This window comes from Aricia agestis, chromosome 3, assembly GCF_905147365.1.
Source record: "Aricia agestis chromosome 3, ilAriAges1.1, whole genome shotgun sequence".
NCBI classification, from domain to species: Eukaryota; Metazoa; Arthropoda; class Insecta; order Lepidoptera; family Lycaenidae; genus Aricia; species Aricia agestis.
Genome location: NC_056408.1, coordinates 12,256,084 through 12,281,648, shown reverse-complemented (window position 1 = coordinate 12,281,648; position 25,565 = coordinate 12,256,084). Strand labels below are relative to the sequence as shown.

At 34.7% G+C, this 25,565-nt stretch overlaps 3 protein-coding genes across 4 annotated transcripts in view; 1 reads left to right on the top strand and 2 right to left on the bottom strand.

The window, feature by feature from the left end:
* Window positions 1-12,936, bottom strand: part of LOC121725407 (NADP-dependent malic enzyme-like) — a 33,984-nt gene extending 21,048 nt beyond the window's left edge. The window contains exon 1 of the mRNA XM_042112374.1: window positions 12,852-12,936. Coding sequence (XP_041968308.1) covers window positions 12,852-12,898 — 47 coding nt within the window. The 5' untranslated portion in view covers window positions 12,899-12,936. The remainder of the gene's footprint in view (window positions 1-12,851) is intronic.
* Window positions 650-25,168, top strand: LOC121725418 (translation initiation factor eIF-2B subunit alpha). Its single transcript, XM_042112392.1, has 9 exons — window positions 650-661; window positions 14,859-14,862; window positions 17,196-17,209; window positions 17,280-17,381; window positions 17,627-17,766; window positions 18,000-18,116; window positions 20,939-21,051; window positions 21,296-21,440; window positions 24,873-25,168. Exons 3-9 carry the CDS (start codon window positions 17,197-17,199, stop codon window positions 25,149-25,151), a joined length of 909 nt encoding a protein of 302 aa, XP_041968326.1. The 5' UTR covers window positions 650-661; window positions 14,859-14,862; window position 17,196; the 3' UTR covers window positions 25,152-25,168.
* The window catches only part of LOC121725400 (tyrosine-protein kinase Fer), a 62,659-nt gene continuing 45,735 nt past the window's right edge, over window positions 8,642-25,565 (bottom strand). Inside the window, exons 16-17 of one of the 2 annotated variants that reach the window (XM_042112313.1) lie at window positions 21,938-21,942; window positions 13,263-13,276 (exon numbers count right to left, since the gene is read on the bottom strand). The gene's annotated coding sequence lies outside the window, so the exon portion shown is untranslated. Of the gene's footprint in view, window positions 8,657-13,262; window positions 13,277-21,937; window positions 21,943-25,565 lie in introns of those variants that run through there. The other variant, XM_042112312.1, reaches the window with a different exon arrangement.

The window sequence follows — 25,565 nt, the reverse complement described above, 5'->3', positions numbered from 1 at the left end:
CATGTCATCTGTTTTCTTCGTATTTTGCAGAAGGATGCGTTTTATTTACCCAACCAAATCTCCTGCTACTCGCATCTAACATGGCCCCGCAACTAAACGGAGATCGTCGTCTCATTAATACTCGCAAATTATTTTTTAGTAATTAACATTTGAGCAAATTGGCAGGTCATTCGCTTTTCTTATCAACATGACCGCGGCTCTACCAGCGCGGCGTTGAGAAAAACGTGCGCACCAGAAGATGCACTGACGACCTGTGAGTTGTGACGCTATCACTCGAGCAATTTCCTAGACACTACAGTCTGGACTCTGGTACAGTGGTTAGAGTTGTATACATGATATGATATTGAATGTACTGTCACTTCTTGGTGGAAATTTATCTGAGTTGTATACAGCAAGACAACAATAACCTTTGTTTCTATATTTAAGTAAATCATAAAAATCTATAGTGCTACCAATAAAGGTATAGGAAATGCAAATATTTGTATTACATGAGCTGTTGTTAAATAATTTATAATAATAATTAAAACAATAATCATTAAAATATTTTCATTACAATGCGCCTAAGATTTTATTATAACAAAAGTTACATTATGCGTAAAACAAAATTTAGTTTGGATTGACCAAACTAGAAACTTTTCTACATTTTCACCGTACTAAACTACTTATATAATTAAAAGCTTTAATAAAACATTGAATAGGTAAGATATTAAACAATTATTTTAGTCCCTTTTCAAACTTATAAAAAGTAACTTACTAAAATCTATATTATTTTTATTGTGCAAGTATGTAACGCCTCGACTCTACATGCGTCTATTTTAACTTAAAAACGAATCGGGTATCAGCTTTCGTTCCGTTTTAGCGGTGACTGCAGAGTAAAGTTGGCTAATGGGAGCAATATTGCGATCAAAGTAAGTACTAAGTATAGTGAATGTTGTTATCTGTGATCGGTGATCGTTCTGTGGTCAGACGGCGAGCGCATGGCCAAGTTCAGACCGAGGCCGTGGGTCAGATAATGTGAGTAATATGTAACGAGGTGGACCGTAGAGGTGAAACAGGACGGTGTTTGTTTATGTGTCAAATACGCTTCTATGTAGACGTTGGAACTTGGACTTGAAACTTTTACGGATAGAAAATGCTTTGTCGCGCGGGAACCGTAAATATTTTCGCGCTCAAAGCTATTTCAAGTTTTAATTTTTAGTATTTCAAGTTTTAGTATTTCAAGTTTTAATGGAGAAAAGCAGACGTACAACTTTCACATGTATAATATCAGTGTTAATAATAAAGTAAGCAAATTATGAAACCTGGCCTCGGTTTATAAGTATAAAAGTAAGCGAAAACTCTACAAAGAGTTGTTTCATATTCTGTTCTTGCCTCTTGGATTCGCGTAGACCAATTTGGTAGCGCGTCCTCAAAATTATAATCAATTTACGCAGCCTAAAAATAGCAGGAATTTAGCTGCAGGCAAAGTAAGTTGCTTAGAGTTCATGAAACTATATGAAATCGCTTTATTCCTAGATTAAGATAGATCCTAGATTTTAGTCTAACTTTTGTACAATTTGAGTAAAATTCTGCGTTAAGGTCTATTGAAAGTGTATGCGTAAAGTCGCTCTTTTGCAACTGGGACTGTGACGAAATAAGTAATAACATGTAATAACTCTACCTAGAGCTAACTGCACTACCTAAACATAATATAATATCAATAACGATATCTTGATACTATATACTGACATTAGCATGAGAAATTATCATTGTAGAGTTAGTGCTGAATCATGGTAACTGGTTTCACTACGTGATTCAGCAAAAAATGTAGCTAAAGCTTAAATGAAAACTGAATCAATATTTCTATGACTAATACAAACCTTCCCTGTACTTCCACGAATATTTCAAGACTAAAAATAGCCAAATCGGTTCAGCCGTTCTCGAGTTTTAGCGAGACTAAAAAAATGTTAGTAAATTTTTATTAATACAGATTTTGTGTTCTGCATTCACCTGAAATTATATTATAGTTCTAGATTTATCTCAGGTCTTAACTTTAGGTGCTTACGTGCTCTAATTAAAAGGACGAGATTGGGCACAGAATTTCCAGAATTTCATGCACAAATGAAATTTTAAATAAGGTTTTGGGTTCCGTACCCAAAGGAAGTCCCATACAAAAAAAAAAACTATAACTTTACGGAACCCTTCGTGAGCGACTTCCGACTAGCACTTGGCCGATTATATTTTGACTCAACTTGTCGTTTATACAGGAGTAAATAATAATCCCATCAAAACAATAAATGTAAAAAGGAGCCAAGCAAAATATTGCATAGCCATGCAATATATCTATCGTAAAAAGTTTTCAGATCACATTCAAGCCAAGCCTTCAACTTATTTTGTAATTTCAATCAACATTCAGTGAATTTATCAATAGTTTTCTTTATTTCATAATTATTATAGTGGCTCGGCAATGAGCACAAGAACAACAAATATAAAACTTCATATTTGGGGTAGTTCATACTTACACAAACGGCAAGCGTAAAGTGTTTTTTAGTATGTAACGACGCATGTGGACGATGGTACCCAATAAATCCAATCAGTCGCTGATTATTTCTCTAGTGCTCATTTATCATTTAGTGCTCATTTCTCTAGTGCTCATCACGATAGCCCAACAACTTTTGAACTTTCAGGAGGTTATTCATGCACCGACGTTACTTTCGATTGAGTATTACGACCTATCCCGGTTTTTTTTAAACCATAATAATTATACTCCGCAAACAAGCGATACCGCGATATAAAGGGAGTGCTACACCATCTATCGAGCGAGTATGGAGTGTTTTTTTTTTATGAAATAAGGGGGGCAAACGAGCAAACGGGTCACCTGATGGAAAGTAACTTCCGTCGCCCATGGACACTCGCAGCATCAGAAGAGCTGCAGGTACGTTGCCGGCCTTTTAAGAGGGAATAGGGTACTAGGGGAGGGTAGGGATGTGAAGGGAAGGGAACAGGGGAGGGTAGGGAAGGGAATAGGGTAGGGGATTCGGCCTCCGGTAAACTCACTCATTCGGCGAAACACAGCGCGAGCGCTGTTTCACGCCGGTTTTCTGTGAGAACGTGGTATTTCTCCGGTCGAGCCGGCCCATTCGAGCCGAAGCATGGCTCTCCCACGTGTACATCGTAATTCGCAGTTCTGATTTCATTTATATTTTAATCGAATTAAATTACCATAGTTTCATTGTTAAGGCGAGGATAAACCCCGATCTCTTATTCCGTGACTCCCGGTTTACCTAGTTCCAATATAATAACAAAAATGTAAAAAAATAAGAGATGTAAAGCACAATATTTAAAATACCTTAAGCCATAAACATTTTAATAAAACTTAATGCTTTGGCTGTAATTAATTTACAAACTCACCTCCGACAAAAATCCATTTCATCGAAATATAAGTATTAACTAGGAAAATTATACATTTTATCTGAATAAATTGTTAGTAAATCTATATTAAAATCTTCTGAACCGAACAATTTTGTTTCTTAATATTTATTTCCAAAGATATTTAAAAAAAACATGAAAAATATAGAAGATCCGCCCGTCGTAACTAAAGTTTTATGCTAAGCTAAAATGAATCTTATTGCGATGCGTATACGCTTGGTCTTTGGTTGTGTGCAAGGTTATCATTTTGGATTGAGATTGATCCCCGCCTTAAGAGGATTCCACACCGCCATTTTTTCCATACAAACGTTGTCCCCTGTTTCCTCCCTGGATAATGCTAGTAGAGTTATAATTTTTTTCCTGAATATCTACGGCCACTAATACAATGTCCCTATGTTTTCTTTTTTTTTCATAATTTAATTATTAAATAAGATATGAACGTTCAAAAACCCAAAAAAATGGCCAGATTTTCCACTGTGTTCAAACGTCCAGAAAACAGATTTGGATAGATTATACAAAAAAAGCAAAACATAGGAACACAGCTCAAGCCTTTTTTTAATCTTTAATGAAAAAAGTACTTAAATCGGTTAAGTTTTGGAGAAGGAATCAGGGGACAACGAATCGTTGATTTTCTGGATTTTCTGCAGTTGTCTCTATCGCGTTCTGCGGTATAGGCTTGAGGTAAGGGAGACAGCTATAGATATTACACGTACTTTTTTTTCATTTCTCTAGCCGCTGTGGTATCCTCTTAACTTTGTTAACACTATTTTTCCTTTTGTACGTAAAATTATTATTATGAAGTCGAAACTTATTTTTAATGTTCTAGCAATGCCACGAACATAAAAATCTTTTCTTTTGTTTAATAAAGTTATATTATACTTTTCAGTTTTTAGGTTTTCTTGCCCAAAGGATGAAAACGGGAGCCTATTCCTAATGAGTTTAGACTTCGCTGTCTGTCTGTCATCCGTCCGTGTGTCACGAGGCTAGACCTCGAGAACCGCAATAGCTAGATATTTTAATTATTTACTAATTATGTACTTTTGTTGTCGCTATAAAAGCTAATAGTCCAACTAAAATAAAATAAATGAATAATCATACAACAAACACGTTTTTTGCCCCTTTTTGCTCTATATCCATAATGGTAAAATTAAGGTTTTTGAAAATTTCAGAAAATACTTAATTGTATTTCAACTTTAATAATAAGTAATAAAAAGTACATAAACTTGTGATTGAAGGGGGGCTCCCATACAAATTTACGGTACGGAACCCTATGTACGCCAGTCCGACTCGCACTTGGCCAGTTTCATAATTTTTCCTTTCATTGTGGATAACGACCTACCTTGTTGCCAAAATTTCAAGGTTCTAAGTCTGCTAGAAGTACCTTAGAATTTTGACGATCTGTCAGTCAGTGAGTAACAAAATGTAGTAACTTTGATCATCCGTAACTATTAAACTATTTATCGAAATGTTATGTAATTTGGAGGTAAAGCTAGTTTTAATACTTGCTCCTAGTCACCGAAATTCTAAATCCCTAGCTTTGTTAACATCGAAGATAAAGGGGGTGTGATATAGCCGCGAGCCGCTTCGAGAAAAGTATGGTACGGCCGTGCCTTTGCTATAAAATGCTTGGCTTGGGCACTGCCGTGCACCCAGAAAAGACATAACTTGAACAATGAACGTACAGATCTCAAATTCGAAAAACATCCTAACTTACTCCAAAATAATAACAGTATGTACCTACTAGATATGTAGAGCGGTAAAATGTGGAAATCCTGTATTGCCCCACTATAGCCTTCGAGACGCGTATTTTCTTTGATAGTTGGTGCTTCGTACTTGGCACAAACCGCAGTGTTAAAGTTATGAAATGTTTTCGCCTTGATAACATAGGAATGAGACTTCAAACTGTGTCTCATTTGAGACACAGTTTGAAGTCTCATTACGGTTTCAGATATTATACCGAGCTCTTTGATCAAGACTTAATAATCTGTCAAACTCTTCATTAAATTGAAGTTTAATTATCACTAGCGACCCGCCCCGGGTATATAAAATATATAGCCACTGAAAAAATGATTAAAATCGATAGCCTATAGATCCTTCACGTGGTCTACTAATTCTTATCTGTACCAAATAACATAAAAATTGCTCCAGTAGTTCGCGAGATACCTAAGCCCTTTCAAATAATTTCCCCCGTTTTTTCCACATTCTTCTATTAGTCTTAGCGTGATACAATATAGCCTATAGCCTTCCTCGATAAATGGGCTATCTAACACTGAAAGAATTTTTCAAATCGGACCAGTAGTTCCTGAGTTAGCGTTCAAGTTAGCCCTTTCAAATAATTTTCCCCGTTTTTCCCACATTTTCCTCTATTTCTTCGCTCTTATTAGTCTACATGATAAAATATAGCCTATAGCCTTCCTCGATATCTAACACTGAATGAATCATCAAAATCCGTTGCGTAGTTTTAAAGATTAAAGGGAACAAAGGGACATGAGGGAAAAAAAGCGACATTGTTTTATAATATACTAATATAGTATAGATAATGTCTCCGAGTGCGGCAAAAGCACAGCGCATCTTTTGACGCTGCAAAGCCTAACTTCGGGATTATAACAATCTTCTTGTTATACAAAGATGAATAATCTTCGAGCAGGGCCATTTTACTTCAGTTTGTTTGTCTATTAGCTACCATTTCCATGTATTTCGTTGACGTATTGTATATAATATGTTTTTATTACCCACTTCTCTTACCACACCTTTTACCACGTTTAATATCCATTAAAATATTTAAATATGTTTCTCACATTACTTTAACTGTTATGATATACTAGGTGTCGTGACTTATTCGGCCGTCTCGATTTTATAATATGACGTGTGAACATGAGCATGATGGTGGTGTTCTCATGATTATAGACTAGATACTATCATTACAAACCTGCGAAGGTTATAATTTAAACTCAAAAATTTGTAGCCACTCTGGCTCGCGACTTGCGAGGTTGTCATGGCTCATGATAAAATACCAATTCAATTTTTTTACTTTATGTCTTAGACCCAGTTTCATCAAGCAATGTTAAATAATTAATGGCTTGTTAAATCAATTAACGGCCTGTTAGAGCTATCGAGCGTTCCACCATACGCTAATGTCATGTCAAATCGCCTAACACGGTGTTAAATTTTAATTCCTGCTGTTGAGGTCCGTTAAATATATAATAGGCCGTTATAATAGTCAAAACAACAACTGTCAAAGACAATATCCAATATCAATAAAAGAATCTGTTTTGACTTTTGAGTGTTTCCGCCATGTTTCGCCACATCCTTACATATTATTTATTATTTTTCATGTTATGCATAATTATTTATTTTCATTTTGTCAAAAATTCAGCCCTCGGATTTTCCTTGACATTGCAAATACACTGACTTGTATCAAAATTACCAAACCGAAATAAGTAAATAAAAGTTTGTATCATGATTCATGTTTTCAGCTTAGACAGATCATAATTATTAACCTGGTAAATTAAAAAGAACTATTGTAGTGTAACAAATGTATGCGATCAGTGATATTTTAGTTTGGTCGCATTATCTACCAGATGACGGATTATACGAATAAGGTGAAAATGACACATTGCAGCCAACATGTCGTATTAAACTTGTACATTGCAATTTCGTCGCCTTATAACAAGAACGAACGAATTGAATGTTATTCACTCGTTGTTCACTTAACATTGCATTTAAATTACATACATCCGCTGTTAAATTTTTACTGTGGGACATAAGTATTTAACAGTCTGTTTAATTTTCCAAGGTCCGTTAAGTAATGCCTTGTTAGGATTTAACAAACATAGGTTGGTGAAATTGGGTTTAGCCTCTTAGGCCTTTGGGCATTCTCTACTAAAATCATAGTCCAAGCAATAACTTTGTAGACTAAACTAGAATTCAATGTCATTGAAAAATTTTGTGTATTCAGAAATATCGATTGCTCAAAATAATAAAGAAAATCAGGGTTTCCCCTTAGCAATAAAAATCGGCCAAGTGAAAGTCCGACTCGCGCACGGAGGGTTCCGTATCATTATAGAGCAAAATTAGGCCAAAATTTGTGTTTTTTTTTTGTATGGGAGCCCCCCTTAAATTATTATTTTATTTAAATATTATTATTAAATATTAAAGTACATATAAAACTAAGAATTGTGTGAAAAATTCAAGTACCTACCTGTGGCTGTTATTGATATAGAGCAAAAAAGGCCAAAAAATCACATTTGTTGCATGGGAGCCCCCCTAAAATATTTATTTTATTGTAATTTTAGCAACAGATATACACAATCTGTGAAAATTTCTACTCTCTACCTATTACCGTTCTTGAGTTACAGCCTGGAGACATACAGACGGACAGACAACGAAGTCTTAGTAATAGAGTCCCGTTTTTACCCTTTAGGTACGGATCCCTAAAAAATAAACCCGTAAACCCGTGAAAAGCGTTGCTGTAATAAAACTAATGGACATGACTGTTAACTCATTAACAGTATCCTTATGTCCTCACAATATTCTCAGACTAAATTACATCATTGGCATACAGCTTGTACGTACTAGTATATTTATTTATATAAATAACACACTATAGATAACGTTTTGTGGAGGTATTTTATTGTTTAGCAACAGGCAAGCCGTGACATAACGCACTTTCCTGCAATTGTTTTCCACTTTATCTTATGAGATAGCTGTCTCCTATTAGACACTAGATAAAAGGGGGTTTGGCCTAGTAGAATATAGTACGACTATCCTGACTCCTGCTAAAAGTGCCTGTCTTCGTATAACTCCGATTTTCTATGTAAAAACGGATGAATATCAAAAAAAAAGATTGCCGTTACGTGCACTATTCGAACTTGAGTAGCCTCGCATTTTAACCGACTTCCAAAAGAGGTTATTATGTTCAGCTGTGGATATTTTTTTTAATGTGTTTTGTGGTTTTTAGATACGTAAGTTCTACAGAGTGTAACAAAACTGATAACTGATAAGTTATACTCCTGACATAGAGTTCACTAGGCCAAAGTACCTACTCAGCCAGTCAGCGCTGAAAGAGTAACTTTTTACTTTTGTACTTTTTACTTTTGTAAGGAAATGACACTGGAGTGCTTACCCTATAAATTATAAAAAACCGGCCAAGTGCGTGTCGGGCTACGCGCAATATAGGGTTCCGTAGTACCGCTAGTTTTTGATAATTTTTGTATGGTCAATGAATGTACATTTATAACGTGTTTAACTACTAACAACATCATCTCAGTTATGTTCAAAATTCAAAGGAATTTGAACGTAAAGTTCCTATATACTTCGCCGAATACCTTTTTTTAGCTGATAGACTATTAGCTCAATAGCTTATGAAGTCTTCTTAGCCGTGATAATTTTCCTTTTAAATTCAGCATACAGCTATTTCCTACTCCTGTGAATTTCCAGAAGCAATAGAATTTTTCGATTTAGGGATCCATTTGTGAAATAGTTTTAAAGTAAAAAAAATCATTAGAGTCCAGTATCCCCCAAAATCATTAGAGTCCAGTATCCCCCTCCGATACTGCAGGACTCTAATGATTTTTTTCACTCTAAAACTTCATATTTCATAAATGGATCCCAAAATCGAAAAATGATTTGTGAATCCAACGACACCCCACACGGTGGGGTGGACGCGAAAAAAATACACTCCCGCTTGCTGTGTAGGGGAGTACCATAAATAAATAAATAATACGTGTATTCATGCCGAATTACAGCTCTGTAGGTCTTATAGTTTCTGAGCAAAACCGCGGACAGACAGACGGACACACATACTGACAGACGGACGGACAGACCGAAAGTATAAGGGTTCCTTGTTGACTACGGAACTGCTCTTTCAGTGCTGATAATACACTGTACACACTACACACCCTAAAGTATTACCATATTTTTGTTTTATAACACTTTGATGTAATTTATGGTCGACACGACGAGGCCACGAAAACATGTAGTGACTCCTTTCGTGGTTTTGCCTATAGTTCTAGAAGTACAGGAAATAGACTCCTAAGCTCTAACCATCAATAGCAGGGGTTCTCAATCTTTGTCAGCCTGCGGCGCAGTAACACGTCGCAATATTTTGTCACGGCGCGGCGCCCTACTATACCAAACTATTAAAAAAAGATACATAAATAAACACCTTTAATGCTTATAGTTGGGTTAAGCAGGTACTTAAATGATAATTAACAAATATTTAGGGCCTGTTTCACCACTTTCTGATAAAGTTCCTAATAGGATATTCACAACTTTTTTGACAGATTCTCCATACTTGATCTGTCAAGTTAATTGGTGGATAGCCTTATCAGGAAGTGGTGAAACAGGCTTATAATTATCTATCTTCTTTATATAAAAATATTTCTGGTTTCTGATAATGATGTAGGGTCGACTCACGGCGCCCCTCTTGCCTTTCCACGGCGCACCAGGGCGCTGGTGCGCCGCGGTACACACTTTGGGAACCCCTGGTCTATAGCAACCTTAGTATGAGTAATTCGTCACTCGTCAAACTCAGCAAACAACCTTGCATCAAGGTCTTCCTATCAAACAACCTTTTTACTAATTGTATCACTTTTTTGCACTATAACAAATGACTGCTGTCTAAAATGTCTATTAATTTTTGTTTTTAATACCTCGATCGTGGGAATTGCAGACACAATAGATTTTCAATTGTTATGCGACAGCCGGGTGCAAGCTGATGTTAGTAAAATTAATTATGTTATGGTTAATTATATCTAATTAAGTAATTACATGAGGCCCGACGCATAATATATTATCTAGGTAAGGACTACGCGGACGTAGCTATTGCAAACAGAGTGTTAAATGCTAAAATGAGTAAAAAGATTACCTAAAATCGATTGTTGATAAAAATATAAAAAAACTACGGCCGAACCTCCTCCTTTTTTGGAAGTCGGTTAAGAAAGAGGATAATGTTAGGAAATATTCGGTCGGAGCCGAGGGCGCTACTAGCACACACACACACACACACCTCATATTGACAAAAACGTTGTCAATAGTCGAACAAAACTTTTTGGGCTAGTGCTGCATTCTAGCGTACAAACATTGCAATAATAATATTATGATTTATGGCCTATAATTGATTGATCGTGATCGCAGACCGTGGTGGTGGTAAGTTTTGGTAGCTATTTTGTTACGTAGGTAATTTGGTACACAGTATGATAGTACACATGCGCCGATTTACCTCTCCAGTTTTTCCGATTGATCTTAAAGTTATGCGCAGCCTAGAAATAAATGGACAACAAAGTTAACACTGATCATTATTATTTACTAGCTGTTGCCCGCGACTTCGTCCGCGTTAGTATAGCAGATCAAGTCCCAAGTATTATTTATTGTAGAAAAATATTCAATGTACAGCATTGACTTTCCCGCGATTTTATTATATATAGATGTTCCGCGCGGCTTTGCTTGCGTAATTTAGGAATTTTACGCGACCGTACATTTTTCCCCAAAAAAGAAATAGCCTATGTCCCTTAACGTGGTCTATTCTTCATGTTTGCCAAATAACATAAAAATTGCTCCAGTAGTTCTTAAGAATCTTAAGATAATAAGCAATTTCATATAATTTCCCCCGTTTTTTCCACATTTTCCTCTATTTCTTCGCTTCTATTAGTCGTAGAATAATAAAATATAGCCTATAGGCTTCTTCGATAAATAGGTTATCTCACACTGAAATAATTTTTCAAATCAGACCAGTATTTCCTGATATTAGCGCGTTCAAATAATTTCCCTCCGTTTTTTCCACATTTTCCTCTATTTCTTCGTTTCTATTAGTCTTAACATGATAAAATATAGCCTATAGCCTTTCTCGATAAATGGGCTATCTAACACTGAAAGAATTTTTCAAATCGGATCAGTAGTTCCTGAGATTAGCGCGTTCAAACAAACAAACAAACTAACAAACTCTGCAGAATTATAATATTAGTATAGATTAGTATAGATGATGAAAATGTTACTCTATCGTAAAGTTGTTATCAATTTACTTTTTTACATGAATGACGTTAAAACTATCTATTGATAAAATAGTTAATTAGTAATTAGTAGATAATGACGTAAACCGCCTTGAAAAATTAAAAGATAAGCCCAATTTTCATTTTCCAAACAGGGAGTGGCCGTTGCTTGTAGGTTTGTAGTTATTTTATGATTTACCTCAAATGTCCATGAATCGCCATAATCAGCAACCAAAATTAGTAAACAATCAGGACACTAAGGTCGTAACTTTGCCATATAATTATTTTTTACGCATTCCTTAGATATATGATATATCTTTCTACAACTGTCAGACAAGCACTAATTAACGAATACGATAGTAATCTAAGTTCTAACCTTAACCTCGCGATGCTGAGGCAAAACATAGGACATTTTTTATAAATTAAAGGGGCGGCACGGCATTGGCCTGTTTACTTTGATCCATTTCATTTAATGTTTGTAAAATCCTCGACGACATCTTAAATGACTGTTAGAATGAACACAATTAATAAGAATTTCTATATTGAGAAATTAATCTTAATAAAATAGACATGGGCGTAGCGAAGGGGGGGCAGGGGAGGGGGGGCAGCCGCTCCCCCTGGATCATGTTGACGTCCCTACTAAGTATATTATCTAGTACTTATCTATAAAAATTTAAAATTAAGAAAACTAATTTTTGCCATTTGTTTGCAATACAAAATTTTTACAACTAAAAATTATTATTTTTTTATTCTTTGTAAGCACCTAGCTTATGAAAAATCTGATTTGCCCCCCCTGGCCCAGAACCTGGGTAATTTGCCCCCCCTCCCTCCCCCCTGGCACCAGAACCCGGGTAATTTGCCCCCCCCCTGGCCCAGAAACTGGGTACACCCATGAAAATAGAGTCTTCGCGGCGAAACTTACGATGTCTTTCAGGCGGAGAGGGTAGACTAAAACCTCCAAAAACCCTTTACGTAACTAATGGACGGCCCCTTACGTAAAAACGTTATCGAACCTGCGACCGAGACAGCTTGATCTATGCAATGATCGGTGCATAGTGTATGTAATTACTAATTATTGTATTTATCTTGCAATAGGTAAGATCAATTAGTGTCATAGTGTTTTGCACACACTGTATTTCGATATCGTTGGTCGGTAGGATACCTTTACTCTTTTAGCTCTTATAGACGAGCCTTCGAACCGATATTCTACATGGCCGTCCGACGAATGGACCATTTTTCTTTTCAGAAAATCAGGTGATCAGCAGGCATTGTCCTACCCAAACAGACACAATATCACATTCACACACCATTTTTGTAGCTCCAAGTTCCAACCCGGGAACCGAACTCGCAACTACAACCAAGGAGCAGTTATTAATTAGCACTTAGGTACCATGCAGCAATAAGTACAACTTACAATGTTATGACTTATTAATGTTTATGCGAGTGATAACTTACTGCCATTTTCTTTTATCGTTGAGTTTCAGCGACGCGGAATTTCCCATTTCAATAAACAACACTAATATAAACAAGACACGTCTGTTCAGCCGCCGCACTGTACTGTGATTGTGCAGGCTGCAGGTGGGTAAGGCGACCGTGACTTTTCCTTCGTTTCGTACAGAATAACACCACTCACTGTTATTAAAAAACTCATTACGCTGGTCAGGAAATACGCGTAGACAAATGGGTATTAAATGATGTGTTTCATTAATATCGTAGACAGTGGTTGAGACTTGAGGATCTCTTGTTGTCAACCTACGATATTATTCGTAGTTGCCGACCTATAGCCAACCTTAATAATATAAGGCCGTTTTCACACCAAAGCGACTGTGAGCCGCCGAATGTGAGCGCAGTTTATTTAAGTAGGTATTTAAGTGAATTTAGTATAATTTACGCAGTTTATTGTATTTCCATACATATTCACTTTTTCATTCACACCTAACCGACAATACGCTATTACGCTAGGCGTAGGCGCGGACATTCGACACCGTATATTTTCAGGTTCACACTGGGGCTCACAGTGAGCCTGCTCACATTTGGCGCCTCACAGTCGGTTTGGTGTGAACATGGCCTAATAGCTGTAGCCTGTAGACCGTACAAGACGTTGCCCAAAACTTTATGGCGTATAACTTAATTTATTTTTTAAAATCGATTTAGCAGTTTCAGCTTTAAAAGATGAAGCGTAGCGTATGCCTTGGTGGGGCACTGTATAAAAATTTGATTAGGGGCCCTCAGGAAGGGTAAAGAGTAAAGACTTGCGCACGGTGGAGGCCCCGTGGCCCGAGGCTTCGTACTAACGTGTATTCTGTGGCCTTGGATACGGCAGATTCAGCGGTAGCGCCGGTACCTCTGCGGGGCTAAAATGGTCACATTTAGCAATTCCTCTCAATCAATTCAGCAAATGAATTGTCAAAACTGTCAAACTGATAAATGTCAAATCAGTACAAAAATACAGAAATGAATTGCAAGCAGAGTTGCATTTTGCGATTTTAGAAAAATGAATCATATAATGATTCATATCATGATTCTTCAAAGCGACCATTTTAGCCCCGCTGCCCTGGGGACTATACTGACTATACTAAGAAGGATTATCAAGGTATTGAGACTTTAGCATTTATTTTATCAGTATAAATTAGTAGGTACTTACTACAATCATGGGCGTACCGAGGGGGGGGGGGAGGCAGGGGAAGGCAGCTGCCCCCTTCTGGAAGGTAAAATAAACGTCAATTTTCCTGGAAAGTGGGAATTCAAAACGTGTTATCTACTCTGCGTAAAATGAAGTATTGGAAACAAAATATCTTTTGAGGCCGGCAGTTCGAAAAGACTGAAGCTGCCAGTTTGAAGAAGTTAAGTGGAATTCTCTTACACCAAAATTAATGTACACTCAGACCGGATTTCAGCGAGGAGGGGCTCACGCTGCCCCCCCTAGCTGAAATCCTGGGTACCCCCATGACTACAATAATAATTATGAAAATCATGGTGAGTATTTAGGTACATAATATTATAATTATGTAGATAAACAGTTATATATCTAAGATTAGAGATTCCCAAACTGATAAGCAAAACCATCAGCCGGTATTGCGAAACCTAGTTTGGTATAATATATTATTGTCCGATGCCGTTGATATTATTGTATTATAAAAAAGGTCATTGGCCATTGTTAGAGGACGTTAATCAATTTATTGTATGTTTATATTTCTCTATGAATTAATATTTTGCTAAAATGCGTTCTGCAAATTGCGTAGGCCGTAGACAAATTGCTATACACAAAACCTAGGTACTTTAAGTGTACTTAAGGCGAGGATAAACCCCAATTTGTTATTCCGTGACTCCCGGTTTACCTAGTTCCAATATAATAACGAAGTGTTAAAAAATATGAGATATATAAAGCACAATATTTAAAATACCTTAAACCATAAACATTTTAATAAAACGTAATACTTTGGCTGTAATTAATTTACAAACTCACCTCCGAAAAAACTCTATTTCATCGAAATATAAGTATTAGGTAACTACCAGGATAATTATACATTTTATTTGAATTAATTGTTAGTAAATCCAACGATATCAAAATACTTAGATACGACCTACGAATAATAAAAACTAAGGAATCATAATTCCCATACTATTACTGTTTTAAATTTGGTTCCTTTTGATCTGTCATGTAACGTCAGCCTAGTACCGCTCAAGGTCACCTAAATATTGCAAATGTATTGAAATGTATACCTAAGGTACCTACACTTTTTTGACAAGTATTGTGGAGCATGTTTTTTGACGGAGTTACTTTTCCTTAGTTTTTATTATTCGGAGGATACGACGTATGCCGTCAAAACTGTAGCTATGTTTTTGCATGTGTATCGAGAAAATATTGTCGTCCTTTTTTGTCTTACAGTAATAGCATATTATACTACTTTCTCTTTCGCTCATTTTACGCTTTAATCGAATCGACAAAATATTGTCGTCCTTTTTTGTCTTACAGTAATATCATATACTACTTTCTCTTTCGCTCATTTTACGCTTCGCTTTGATTTTTCTCTTAAAATGGAAGACAATAATTTAAATATATATAAAATCTTAGTAATTACGTGTGAAATATTTATACACCTTTGACTTTATTTGTATTCCTCGTTTTGTTACTGCACTATCGGAAGGCACATGACGGCATTCTGGAGCGAAATGTAGCGAAAAACAACGCGGTAATTAATGAATTAAACACGTCCGGCGGTTACCGCGTCCTAAGGCGCACTGCTCTCAGATGAGTGAGCTCACTCATTTCGAGGGTGACACATTTTCGCGCTGACGATTGTATGGAATGCCTTTTCTAACGTTCTAATTCTATGAGTAAATCTATATTAAAATCTCTTTAACCGAAAAATTTTGTTTCTTAATATTTATTTCCAAAGATATTAAAAAAAAAAAACATGAAAAATAGAGAAGATCCGCCCGAGTAGTTACAGTTTTATGCTAAGCTAAAATGAATCTTATTACGATGTGTATACGCTTGGTCTTTGGTTGTGTGCAAGGTTATCGTTTTTGATTGAGATTAATCCCCGCCTCAATTAGGTTATTAGGTGGAAAATTTATTACGGTTATGGATGCTTAAATCGATTCAAAACTTTATTTTCAGATTTCTTTTAAAACATTGCAGGCCCATAATAGGTATATAATTAATATTATATTATTGATCATTGTATTCAGTGGCGGGTTTGCCCTAAGGCCCAGTAGGCCCGGGCCTAGGGCGGCCAGATATAAATGGCGGCAAATCGTGCAAAAAAAAAGTAATGGATGCGACTGCAGGGTGAAGCTAGTGGCAATGGGCGCGACTCTGAACAGACGCTAATCGCTATATTATTTTGATAGTGAATAAGCTCTTAATATCTGAATCTCCATAATATCTAGCATTAATAAAACGTACTGAAATCAAGTTTATTCTATTATGTTTTTTAACATACATAATTAATTTAGGAATTAAAAAACATAAACTACAAGGTCTCAGTTGTATGCAGTAAAGAATGAAGATGCGTGGTGGCTTCTCAGTTATTAATTAAAATTTGGCGCGGGTTTTTGTACAGCCAGATGGCTGTTTTTGGTGAGATATTAAAAGGCTCGCGTACCGTATTAGTTAGTTAGATGGGGGAAGGGGGGACACATTTTACCACTTAGACTTTTTTTTTGTTTCAGTTGTGTTATGGGGACCCCTAAAATTTTTAATAATTATTCACATTTTGTATAAAAATCTTAATGTGGTTCACAGACTACCAAGTTTCAATAGTATAGCTAGACAGACAGACATGACAAATCTATAAGGGTTCCGTTTTTTGCCATTTGGCTTCGGATTTTACCGATTATAAAATTATTCAGAATCAATTAAAAATGGGAATAGAGTAATTCATGAATTAATAATAATAATAACAATAATAATGAATTATGTATCTAGTAATGATAGGTACTGAGAAAGGGGCGGCACATGGTCAGCTGGGGCCTACAGCGGCCAGGACTGCAAATCCACGACTGATTGTATTGACTCAATGACTATTGCAAATTGCAATGGACTATTGTTATAGTCACATGGCCTAAAACTTGGACTAAAATTAAAAAAAAAGTCTACTGTCAAGTGATGTGTCTAATGTCAATAATCTACGAAGAAGAGGAACTTAAAACATAGTTACTTGTGACGCGAAAACATTAAATTTTTATTTTTGTTTAGAATAGATATTTATTATCCATTATAATTAAGAAATTTCAATAACAATAGTTTCTTTTTAACTTACGACATAAACCAGAAATAAAAAAAACTAAAACAATGAAAAAAGAAGGTTAGAATTAGCTCTCAATATTGCTTATTATTTTTGGTTAACTAAACTTTAAAATTTCATATTCTTTCAGAGGCACAAGACATATTTCTTAAGATTCTTAAGGAAGAGGAAGATGTTTCCACTGCAGTTGCAGCTATTAAAACATTGCTAACCGTCATAGAAAATTATAAAGGTAAGCTTACAATTTGTATAAAAAACATTTTAATCCATTCATTCTAATGTATTTTTACTGCTTTAGTGCTTTATTTATCACTTAAAGCCCACATAATATTATATTAACTTCAAGCCTTATTTTATAGTACATAGTTACATACTTATTAGTCATAAAACTCTGATGCAATAAGTGTAGAAACCTAAATTCTTCCAGTTTACCCAGTACTTAAGAATATATCATAATTTTATAACAAATTTGTTTAGTGGCTACAGTACGGGAGTTGGACTTGAACTTGCAACTGGCTGTGGATGCCATGAAGCAATGTGATCAACCTGTCACAGGGATATCATCAGGGTGTGAGCTGTTCATGAGGTTTATCACCTTTGCCAAACTAGATGTTGAGGTAAGGAGCACAACTAGTTTTCGGAATACACTGACTAGTGAGTAATACTTCCGATTTCTGAATAGTGCTACTGTTCTGAATGTCTGCTGCCCAACCATCATAATATGAGACTATAGTTCAGTTGCTTGGTGGTGTATTTCTATGAAAAACTGCTTAGCACTATTTATTGGTAGGATGGCCCTGGCCGCTGTGTGTGTATGAAACACTTCATTAATTTACTATTTTTGTTTCAGTCTTTTGAACAATGTGAACAAATAATGTTAAAAAGAGGAAGAATATTTTTGGACACACTGCTGGCAGCGAGGGGAAAGATAGCTAAACTAGCGCAGCAATTTATTTTCGATGGTTGTGTAAGTATCTTGATACTTTATGAAGAAAAAACAATCATCAGTAACTGAAAAATGCATAATTCCTAAAAGTTGTTTTTTTAGGGTTCCATAGTCAACAAGGAACCCTTATAGTTTCAGTCTGTCCGTCTGTCTGTCTGTCTTGCTCAGAGACTATAGGACCTACAAAGTTGTAAATCGACATGAATGCACATATTAATGGTGCCGACAAAATGGTATAATATAAAATATTAATAAAATATTTTTTTATGGGACCTCACCTACACATCAAGCAGGGATGTTTTTTTTTCGCGCCAACCCCACCGTGTGGGGTGTCGTTGGATAGGTTTTTTAAAATATGATGAGTATTTAAAGATCATTTTCCGATTAAAGGATTTATGAAGTTTTAAAGTGGAAAAAATCGCGTCCAGTGTCCCCCCCCTTCTACCAGCTAAACAGTTGCTTGTAGAAATGTGAAAAAATTCATGAGAGTAGCAAATATGCTGACTTTAAAAGGAAAACTATCATGGCTAAGAAGACTTCATAAGTTATATTTTAGTAATAGATGACCAACTAAAAAAATGTATTCAGCGAAGTATAAAGGAACTTTTCGTTTAAATTCCTTTGAACGTAACTGAGATGATGTTGTTAGCAGTGTAAAACACGTTATAAATGTTCTGTCATTGGCAATCAAAAATTAGCGGTACTACGGAACCGTACATTGCGCGTGGCCCGACACGCACTTCGCTGGTTTTTTGTCTTGTAATATATTATACAAGACTATCTCAAAAGATATACTTGCATAGATACAAGACTATCTCAAGAGATAGCCTTGTATATTTCTATGCAAGTATTACAAGACAAAAACTACCTCTTGGTCTTGGAATTATGCCTTTTTCAGTTATTGATGTTTGTTTTTTCTTTTAACTTTAAGCAAAACTCAGTCTCCCAGACCCCAGTACTGAGATACTTAATATTTAGACTGTAAAACATTACAAATAGATATTAAATAATAATCTTCAAGACCATACACATCTTAAATTAATGTCATGAGCGAAAAGTCGTAAAATAAACTTAATTTATATCATCATAATATTAATACGTGAACGAAAAACTTTGTAACCCTCTTTACGAAAAATGGGGAAACGTAGGTGCATGAAATTTTGCACAGTTATAGTTTATATGGTGAAGGAGTGCATCGAACTAATATTATTTTGAAATTATGCTTTTATCATACATTTTTTTAACAAATAAAACATTACACACACTACAACACACACACATGAGAAATGACATATTTTTGAGTGACAAGCCTATACATACGAATTATACTCTTTTATTTATGGTTGAAGTCTGTTGACAACGAGTTGACAAATTGAAAATGGATTATAGTTTTTTTTATTGAATCTTAGATACTATTAGACAATGCTTACACGGCCAGTCTGAGATCAGCTAAGTCCCAGAGAGAAGAGTTGAAAAAAAAATGATAAAGTCAATATTTTTTACTACGAATAATAAAAACTATGGAAACGTAACTCCCATACTTCAACCGTTTTAAATTTGGCTCCTTTTCGAACACTAAAAAATGACAATTCAGATTTTCGCCAAGGTCGTATCCCAGGTAACGTATCATAATATTGCGCGCCGGACGACAGCCTGCGCGGTTATTGTCATTGTCATAGTTATGGAACAAATAATTGTCAAAAGCGGATAGTATTATGCAGTAATACCCCAAGCACATCTACTATCCCGAAAAAACGAGCACATAATTATTATTTTAAAATCAAACATTTTCCTCTGATACTTAAGACATCGAAAATAATTATAATATACATGTAATAATTATGAACAAACCTTGTACGACTCGGGCGAATCTAAAACTGTCCGAGCACCTAGACAAGACGTTTTCAGATTACAAAAATCTATGTACTAAGTTATTACAGAATTGATATTAAAAACTTACGTTAATTTTGTACTTATAACTCACAATTAATATAATATTTTAATAACAGTTAGCAGTTTTTTATTATTGTTCATTTACAATATTAAAGGAAATACTTATTTGTTTTTGTCGATTGAAAGTAATTTATTACATTATGTTTTTTATGTTTTGTTGTAAAAAAAATTCGTAGCAAGAAATATAAGCATACCCATATCATCTTATAACGCATTTAGTATAATGTCAGCCAGACCCTAAAATTTCGTTTATGATTAAATTGTTACGTCTTGCATAACACTGTCCATGGCGGCTTTGTAAAAATTTTGCAATTAAATTATTTTTTTGATTATTGCACTTTTAGAATAACATGTACATTTAATAAGACAAACACAAAGAGACCAGCTTAATTTTATGCAAATACCCTAGCATCCAACTTATATAAACCATCTTTTTTGGGTCGACAAAAATACAAGAAATTTAAGCATAATTTTAAACAATTCACTTACAGGTGAAAGGTTATTCCTGTATTAAAAGCCGTATCTGTATGACTTCTACACCATTTCACAGGGCATTTAGGCATTTTAACAACAAAAATATTGTAAAAAGCTATGTAAAAAGTAAGTAAACAAACCTATGTAAACAAATTGTAAAATGAGTTTGACAAAATTGACATGTCAACCTGGTTGAATGTCACTCGAGTATATATGCATAAATATGCATGTATTCGGGTCACATTTTGTAGCCTTTTGGTGCACTTTTTTTGACGGAGTTACTCTTCCTTAGTTTTTATTATTCGTAGATTTTTTAACAAAAATATATACATAGTAGTACTAATGTCGTTGAAACTAAGGTCGAATTTCGACCATTGGGCGATCTCTAGTTATAATAAATTATTATTATTTTTTAGAAAATCCTAATACATTCAAGATCACGAGTTGTACTACAAGCATTGACAGAAGCAGCCAAATTAAATAAAAGGTTTCAAGTGTTTGTGACAATGTCTTCTCCAGATAACAGTGGGTAAGTTTCCTTTTCTCAGCACATCATATCTTACAATATCTTGCAAATTTGATTTCCCTAAGAGCTTTGGTCCACTTTGCTCATGTTGTGGGATGTGGCCTATTTTTCAGAGTATTATTACAAAAGAGTATTACATACATAAAAGTAAGCAAATACAGCAAAACTCTTACTAAAATATAAAAGATAAATAAGAAAGTCAAAATTGTACATAATATATTAAAAAGTATGTGTTGTATAATTTCAGAGTGAGAATGCACAAAGAACTCGAGGAAGCGGGCATAGACTCAACAATAATTCTGGACTCTGCTGTGGGCTACATCATGGAGCAGGTGGATTTCGTGATGGTCGGCGCTGAAGGTGTGACTGAAAGTGGTGGAATCATAAACAAGGTACAGCCATTAACACTTACTAAAAACCTGTCTGTTTCGTAAAAAATGTAAAAATTATAATAATTCACCTGCCAGGATCAAATAATGAAATCATTCTTTGATCCTGGCAGGTGAATTATTATAATTTTTACTAATTAATCAGATCATTCACAATTAATTAATGAGATCAGCAGAACTTAGGGAAAAAATCACTAATAAATATTAACCCTCTATTGCATGAATTATGATAGAATGAAGAAAAACATGTTTTGTAGGATAATATTGCTTCTTATGGGGTAATTAAGAAAATTATTAGGAAAAAAAAAATTTTAGTAACTTACCTTACTTTAGAAAATAATTTTAGAAGCCATTAATGGCTTCGTATGCATAACAAGTACAAAATTAAGCTTTGTAAAAGTCTTTGAAGCAGTTTCTTTTCTCGGTTAGGCACAAGAAAACGTAACAATTTTCACATTATTTATGCGATCGAAACATAATTAATAATTTTGATGTAGTAGAAGTATTTTTGTCGAGAGTTACCTATGTGGTCATATGGTGGAGGCCACAAAGGAAGACCTTCCGACTGGTCAAGGGTATTTTGTTGGTCAGGCCGAAGTGGTTTATGTAAGAATATATTATCCAACACGTTTAGAAAACTTTGATAGTGCGATGCAGAATTGCAGTACTAATTGGATCTCCTCATATCGCCACAATAACCATGCTTTTATTGTATTTGAATTAGAGAAAGTTACAAAACGGTAATTTATCCTCATTCGAGTCAGATCCTAACTTATCACTAATGATCATCAATAAATCATCACCAGGGATAGTTTTTTTGAACTTATTGGTACCATAAAAGCGTGCAAGTAAGATCGTTGAATACATACGAGGCCAGAAGTGGCTCCCGCGGAAAATTCAGAAAATATATCAGAAAAACCAAATCTATAGTAAAATAAATATTACGGAAGGTAAAAAGAACCTTTGAACATTATAATCAGATTTTTAACACACGAATGTCTTACTTTTTTTTCAATATTCGTCGTCAAAGTCACATAAAATTTTACTTCGTCCGTTTCATGCATAGACATAATATATACTGTCGTAAAGACCACCTGACAACTCGAAAATGCGTGACCATTTTTGATCTGTCAATGTGTGCGTGTGCTAGTGATGTATATTTTACTATCGATAGTATAGTATTTTGCTATCGATAGTTTAGTCCGTTCGAGTTATTTTACCTGAGATTCTATAGGAAATAAATAATATGCAACTTTGATAGATTTGTATTTCAAATTAGGTATCATAAATTTTAATTGGCAATAAAAGGTGACGATTGAAAAGTAGATACACATTTTCTTTTGGAATGATTTTTCAATCGTCGGATATGTTATGACATGAGGTTCTTATAGGGGTAAATAATTTACACTTAACACATTATAAAGTTACTTATTTATTACTCAGGTAAAATCTATCTGGTAAATCAGTCCTTACATTGAAAGTAAACGTTGAAAGTAAACAACACACATAGTATATTATATTTTATTCTTAAATTAAATACATATTATAAAATATCATAATATTTTATTACAATTATTTTGAACCGACTTCCAAACAGGAGGAGTCTAGACGTTCGCCTGTGGATATATTTTTATGTATGTTCAACGATTACTCCGCCGTTTATGAACCGATTTTCAAATTTTTTCTTTTGCTGTACATTGTATTGTTCCGAGTAGGTATCATGTTCACAAAAGTGGTGGTCTGGTGATGGAAACAATGAGAAATCGAAGTGACTCCTTGATATTCAAATGGGAACATATGGTCCCAGAAAATGTTCAAGAACGTTCACGAAATGAAGATTGAGTACAGAATAAGGATTATTTAATACTTTTTAGTTCATATAAGTATAATCTTAAATGAACTAAAAAGCATTAATTGCTTATAATTGCTTATTTTTAATAATTGCTTCAGTAACAAGTGCAACAGTATGTCAAACTTACTGGCACAAATAAAGTTGGGATAGCTCATTTAAACAAAATAGTATTTATTCTAATTTTTCTTTAAAAATTTTCAATGAAATGTTTGCTACATATTGTTGAATTTTTTTTGGGATTCCAACCAACACGCCCAATTAATTTCAGCCATTTTCCTCTTATTAGAGGATCTTGAGGGAATCTGTAAAACAAATGATTATGATATATAAATATAAACCTTCCTCTAGTTTTAGAGTCACTCTATATTATAGTAGATATATTATATTAGCTATATTATACTATACTATATTATATTAGTTAAAATAAGATAATATGTCCTTTTAGTCCGGCCGCACATTATCCGAATTTGTGATCACTAAAATTCGGACGCCCCGCCCCGCTCATACATTTTGACACGTCAGAAATTATTTTAGTATGATGGGTCTACAACAAAATGTATGAACAGAGTGCGTTGCGCCGGGCGTCCGAATTTTTCTGATCAGAAATTTCGGATAATGTGCGGCCGGGCTTAAGGTGATAAATATAAAGGTAAATGATTTTTATTTTAGATTTATGTTATTGTAAAATATCGATAAGCATATCGATAAATTTGATTCAAGCACTAGCGTATATGTAAGAAATTTTGATGAAAAATTTTTCTTCAAAATTTGTGTAATATAGGAACAATAGTACCTTTAGTTACGCAAAATATGAAAGTAAAAGGGAGGATTCACAATATTTTATTTGAAATAGAGAACTAAAGACCAGAATGTAGCAAAAATAAACACATCGTAGCAATTAGGACATGAAGATTAATTACGGGTGAAATGTATATTTTTCAGGATTATTCCTATGATTTACACTGCAATCACTCACAGCACAAGTTATTATTGTTATATATAATAGTATTTGTTGAAAATAACATACGATTTAAATAATAAATTGCAAATACCGAAAGGGCATAAAAAGGATTGACGACTTTTGACGACCTGTCAAATAAAAGTAGTTACAATTTTCATTAGACTGCCTCTCTCTTTTCATCATGTTATAATTCCATAAAGGATTTTCTTCTCTCTCGCACTCTTTGTTGGTCTTTAGGTATATATTATGTCTATGGTTTCATGCGCCCGTGCCTCTAAAAAGTGAAATTACATTCGCAGATGACATTTTGCCAACAGCAAAAAAATACGTTTCGATCCACGGAGAAGTAGTTGATATGGGAGTGAAAATATATTATCCATTCTCATTATAATAAAGGCAGAAAAAAATGTCTAATCTGAAGAACCAGAAATGGCTTCATGTGCATTAAAGGGTTAATGATTTTTTCACTAAGTTCTGCTGATCTGATTTTTATGAGAAAAAATATTAAAAATAAAATTTCAAATTAGCTTAGTTGATTTAGATTTTAGAGTATATTAGTTAGTCTATTTTTTTTATGTTTGTTTAATAACTATAACTTAGGATTTCAAAATTCGCTTTTCAGATCGGCACATTCAGTATCGCGATGTCGGCGTCAGAACATAAGAAGATCGTATGTGTGATGACGGAGAGTGTTAAGTTTTTGAGAATCTATCCGTTGAACCAGTTGGACTTACCGAACGAATTCAAATATCCGTCAAGTGTACTTAAATCCGGAGATCTGTCGAAACAACACCCCCTAGTCGATTATACGCCTCCGGCATACATCACCTTACTGTTTACAGACTTAGGAGTGTTAACGCCATCCGCTGTAAGTGACGAACTCATCAAACTGTATTTGTAAATAAAATGTTATTGGTTATGTTTACAAACGCTTTGTGATTCAAAGGTACCCCCGATCGCTACCGCAAATACCGAAACAAGATAGCCAAACCGCCCAAAATTCAATTATGTAATGTAGCTCTAGGCTAATCTGAAATAAACAAAGTTAATATACCTATTGGAATAGAGAAACACAGGCTTGAGCAAGCGATATGTCGCTGTCAGTAACACTGCGTGGTAAAAAGAGACGAGTGATACATGACAGCAGAACTCTTTTTTGACGTCCAGTCGGCACTTATCGGCACGTTGACAATTTAATCTCATAGAATTCATGTTCAATCATGCTTGTGTAAGTGTACACGTACACATATTTTACACACAGATGTAAACCAATTTCGTTTTTGTTTGACGGCTCGAGATTGTTGCTCTATTCCGC

Coding starts and splice junctions, on each gene's coding strand:
- LOC121725418 (XM_042112392.1), top strand. Junction 17,382..17,626: donor CGTCATAGAAAATTATAAAG/GTAAGCTTACAA, acceptor AAATTTGTTTAG/TGGCTACAGTACGGGAGTTG. Junction 21,052..21,295: donor TCTTCTCCAGATAACAGTGG/GTAAGTTTCCTT, acceptor GTATAATTTCAG/AGTGAGAATGCACAAAGAAC.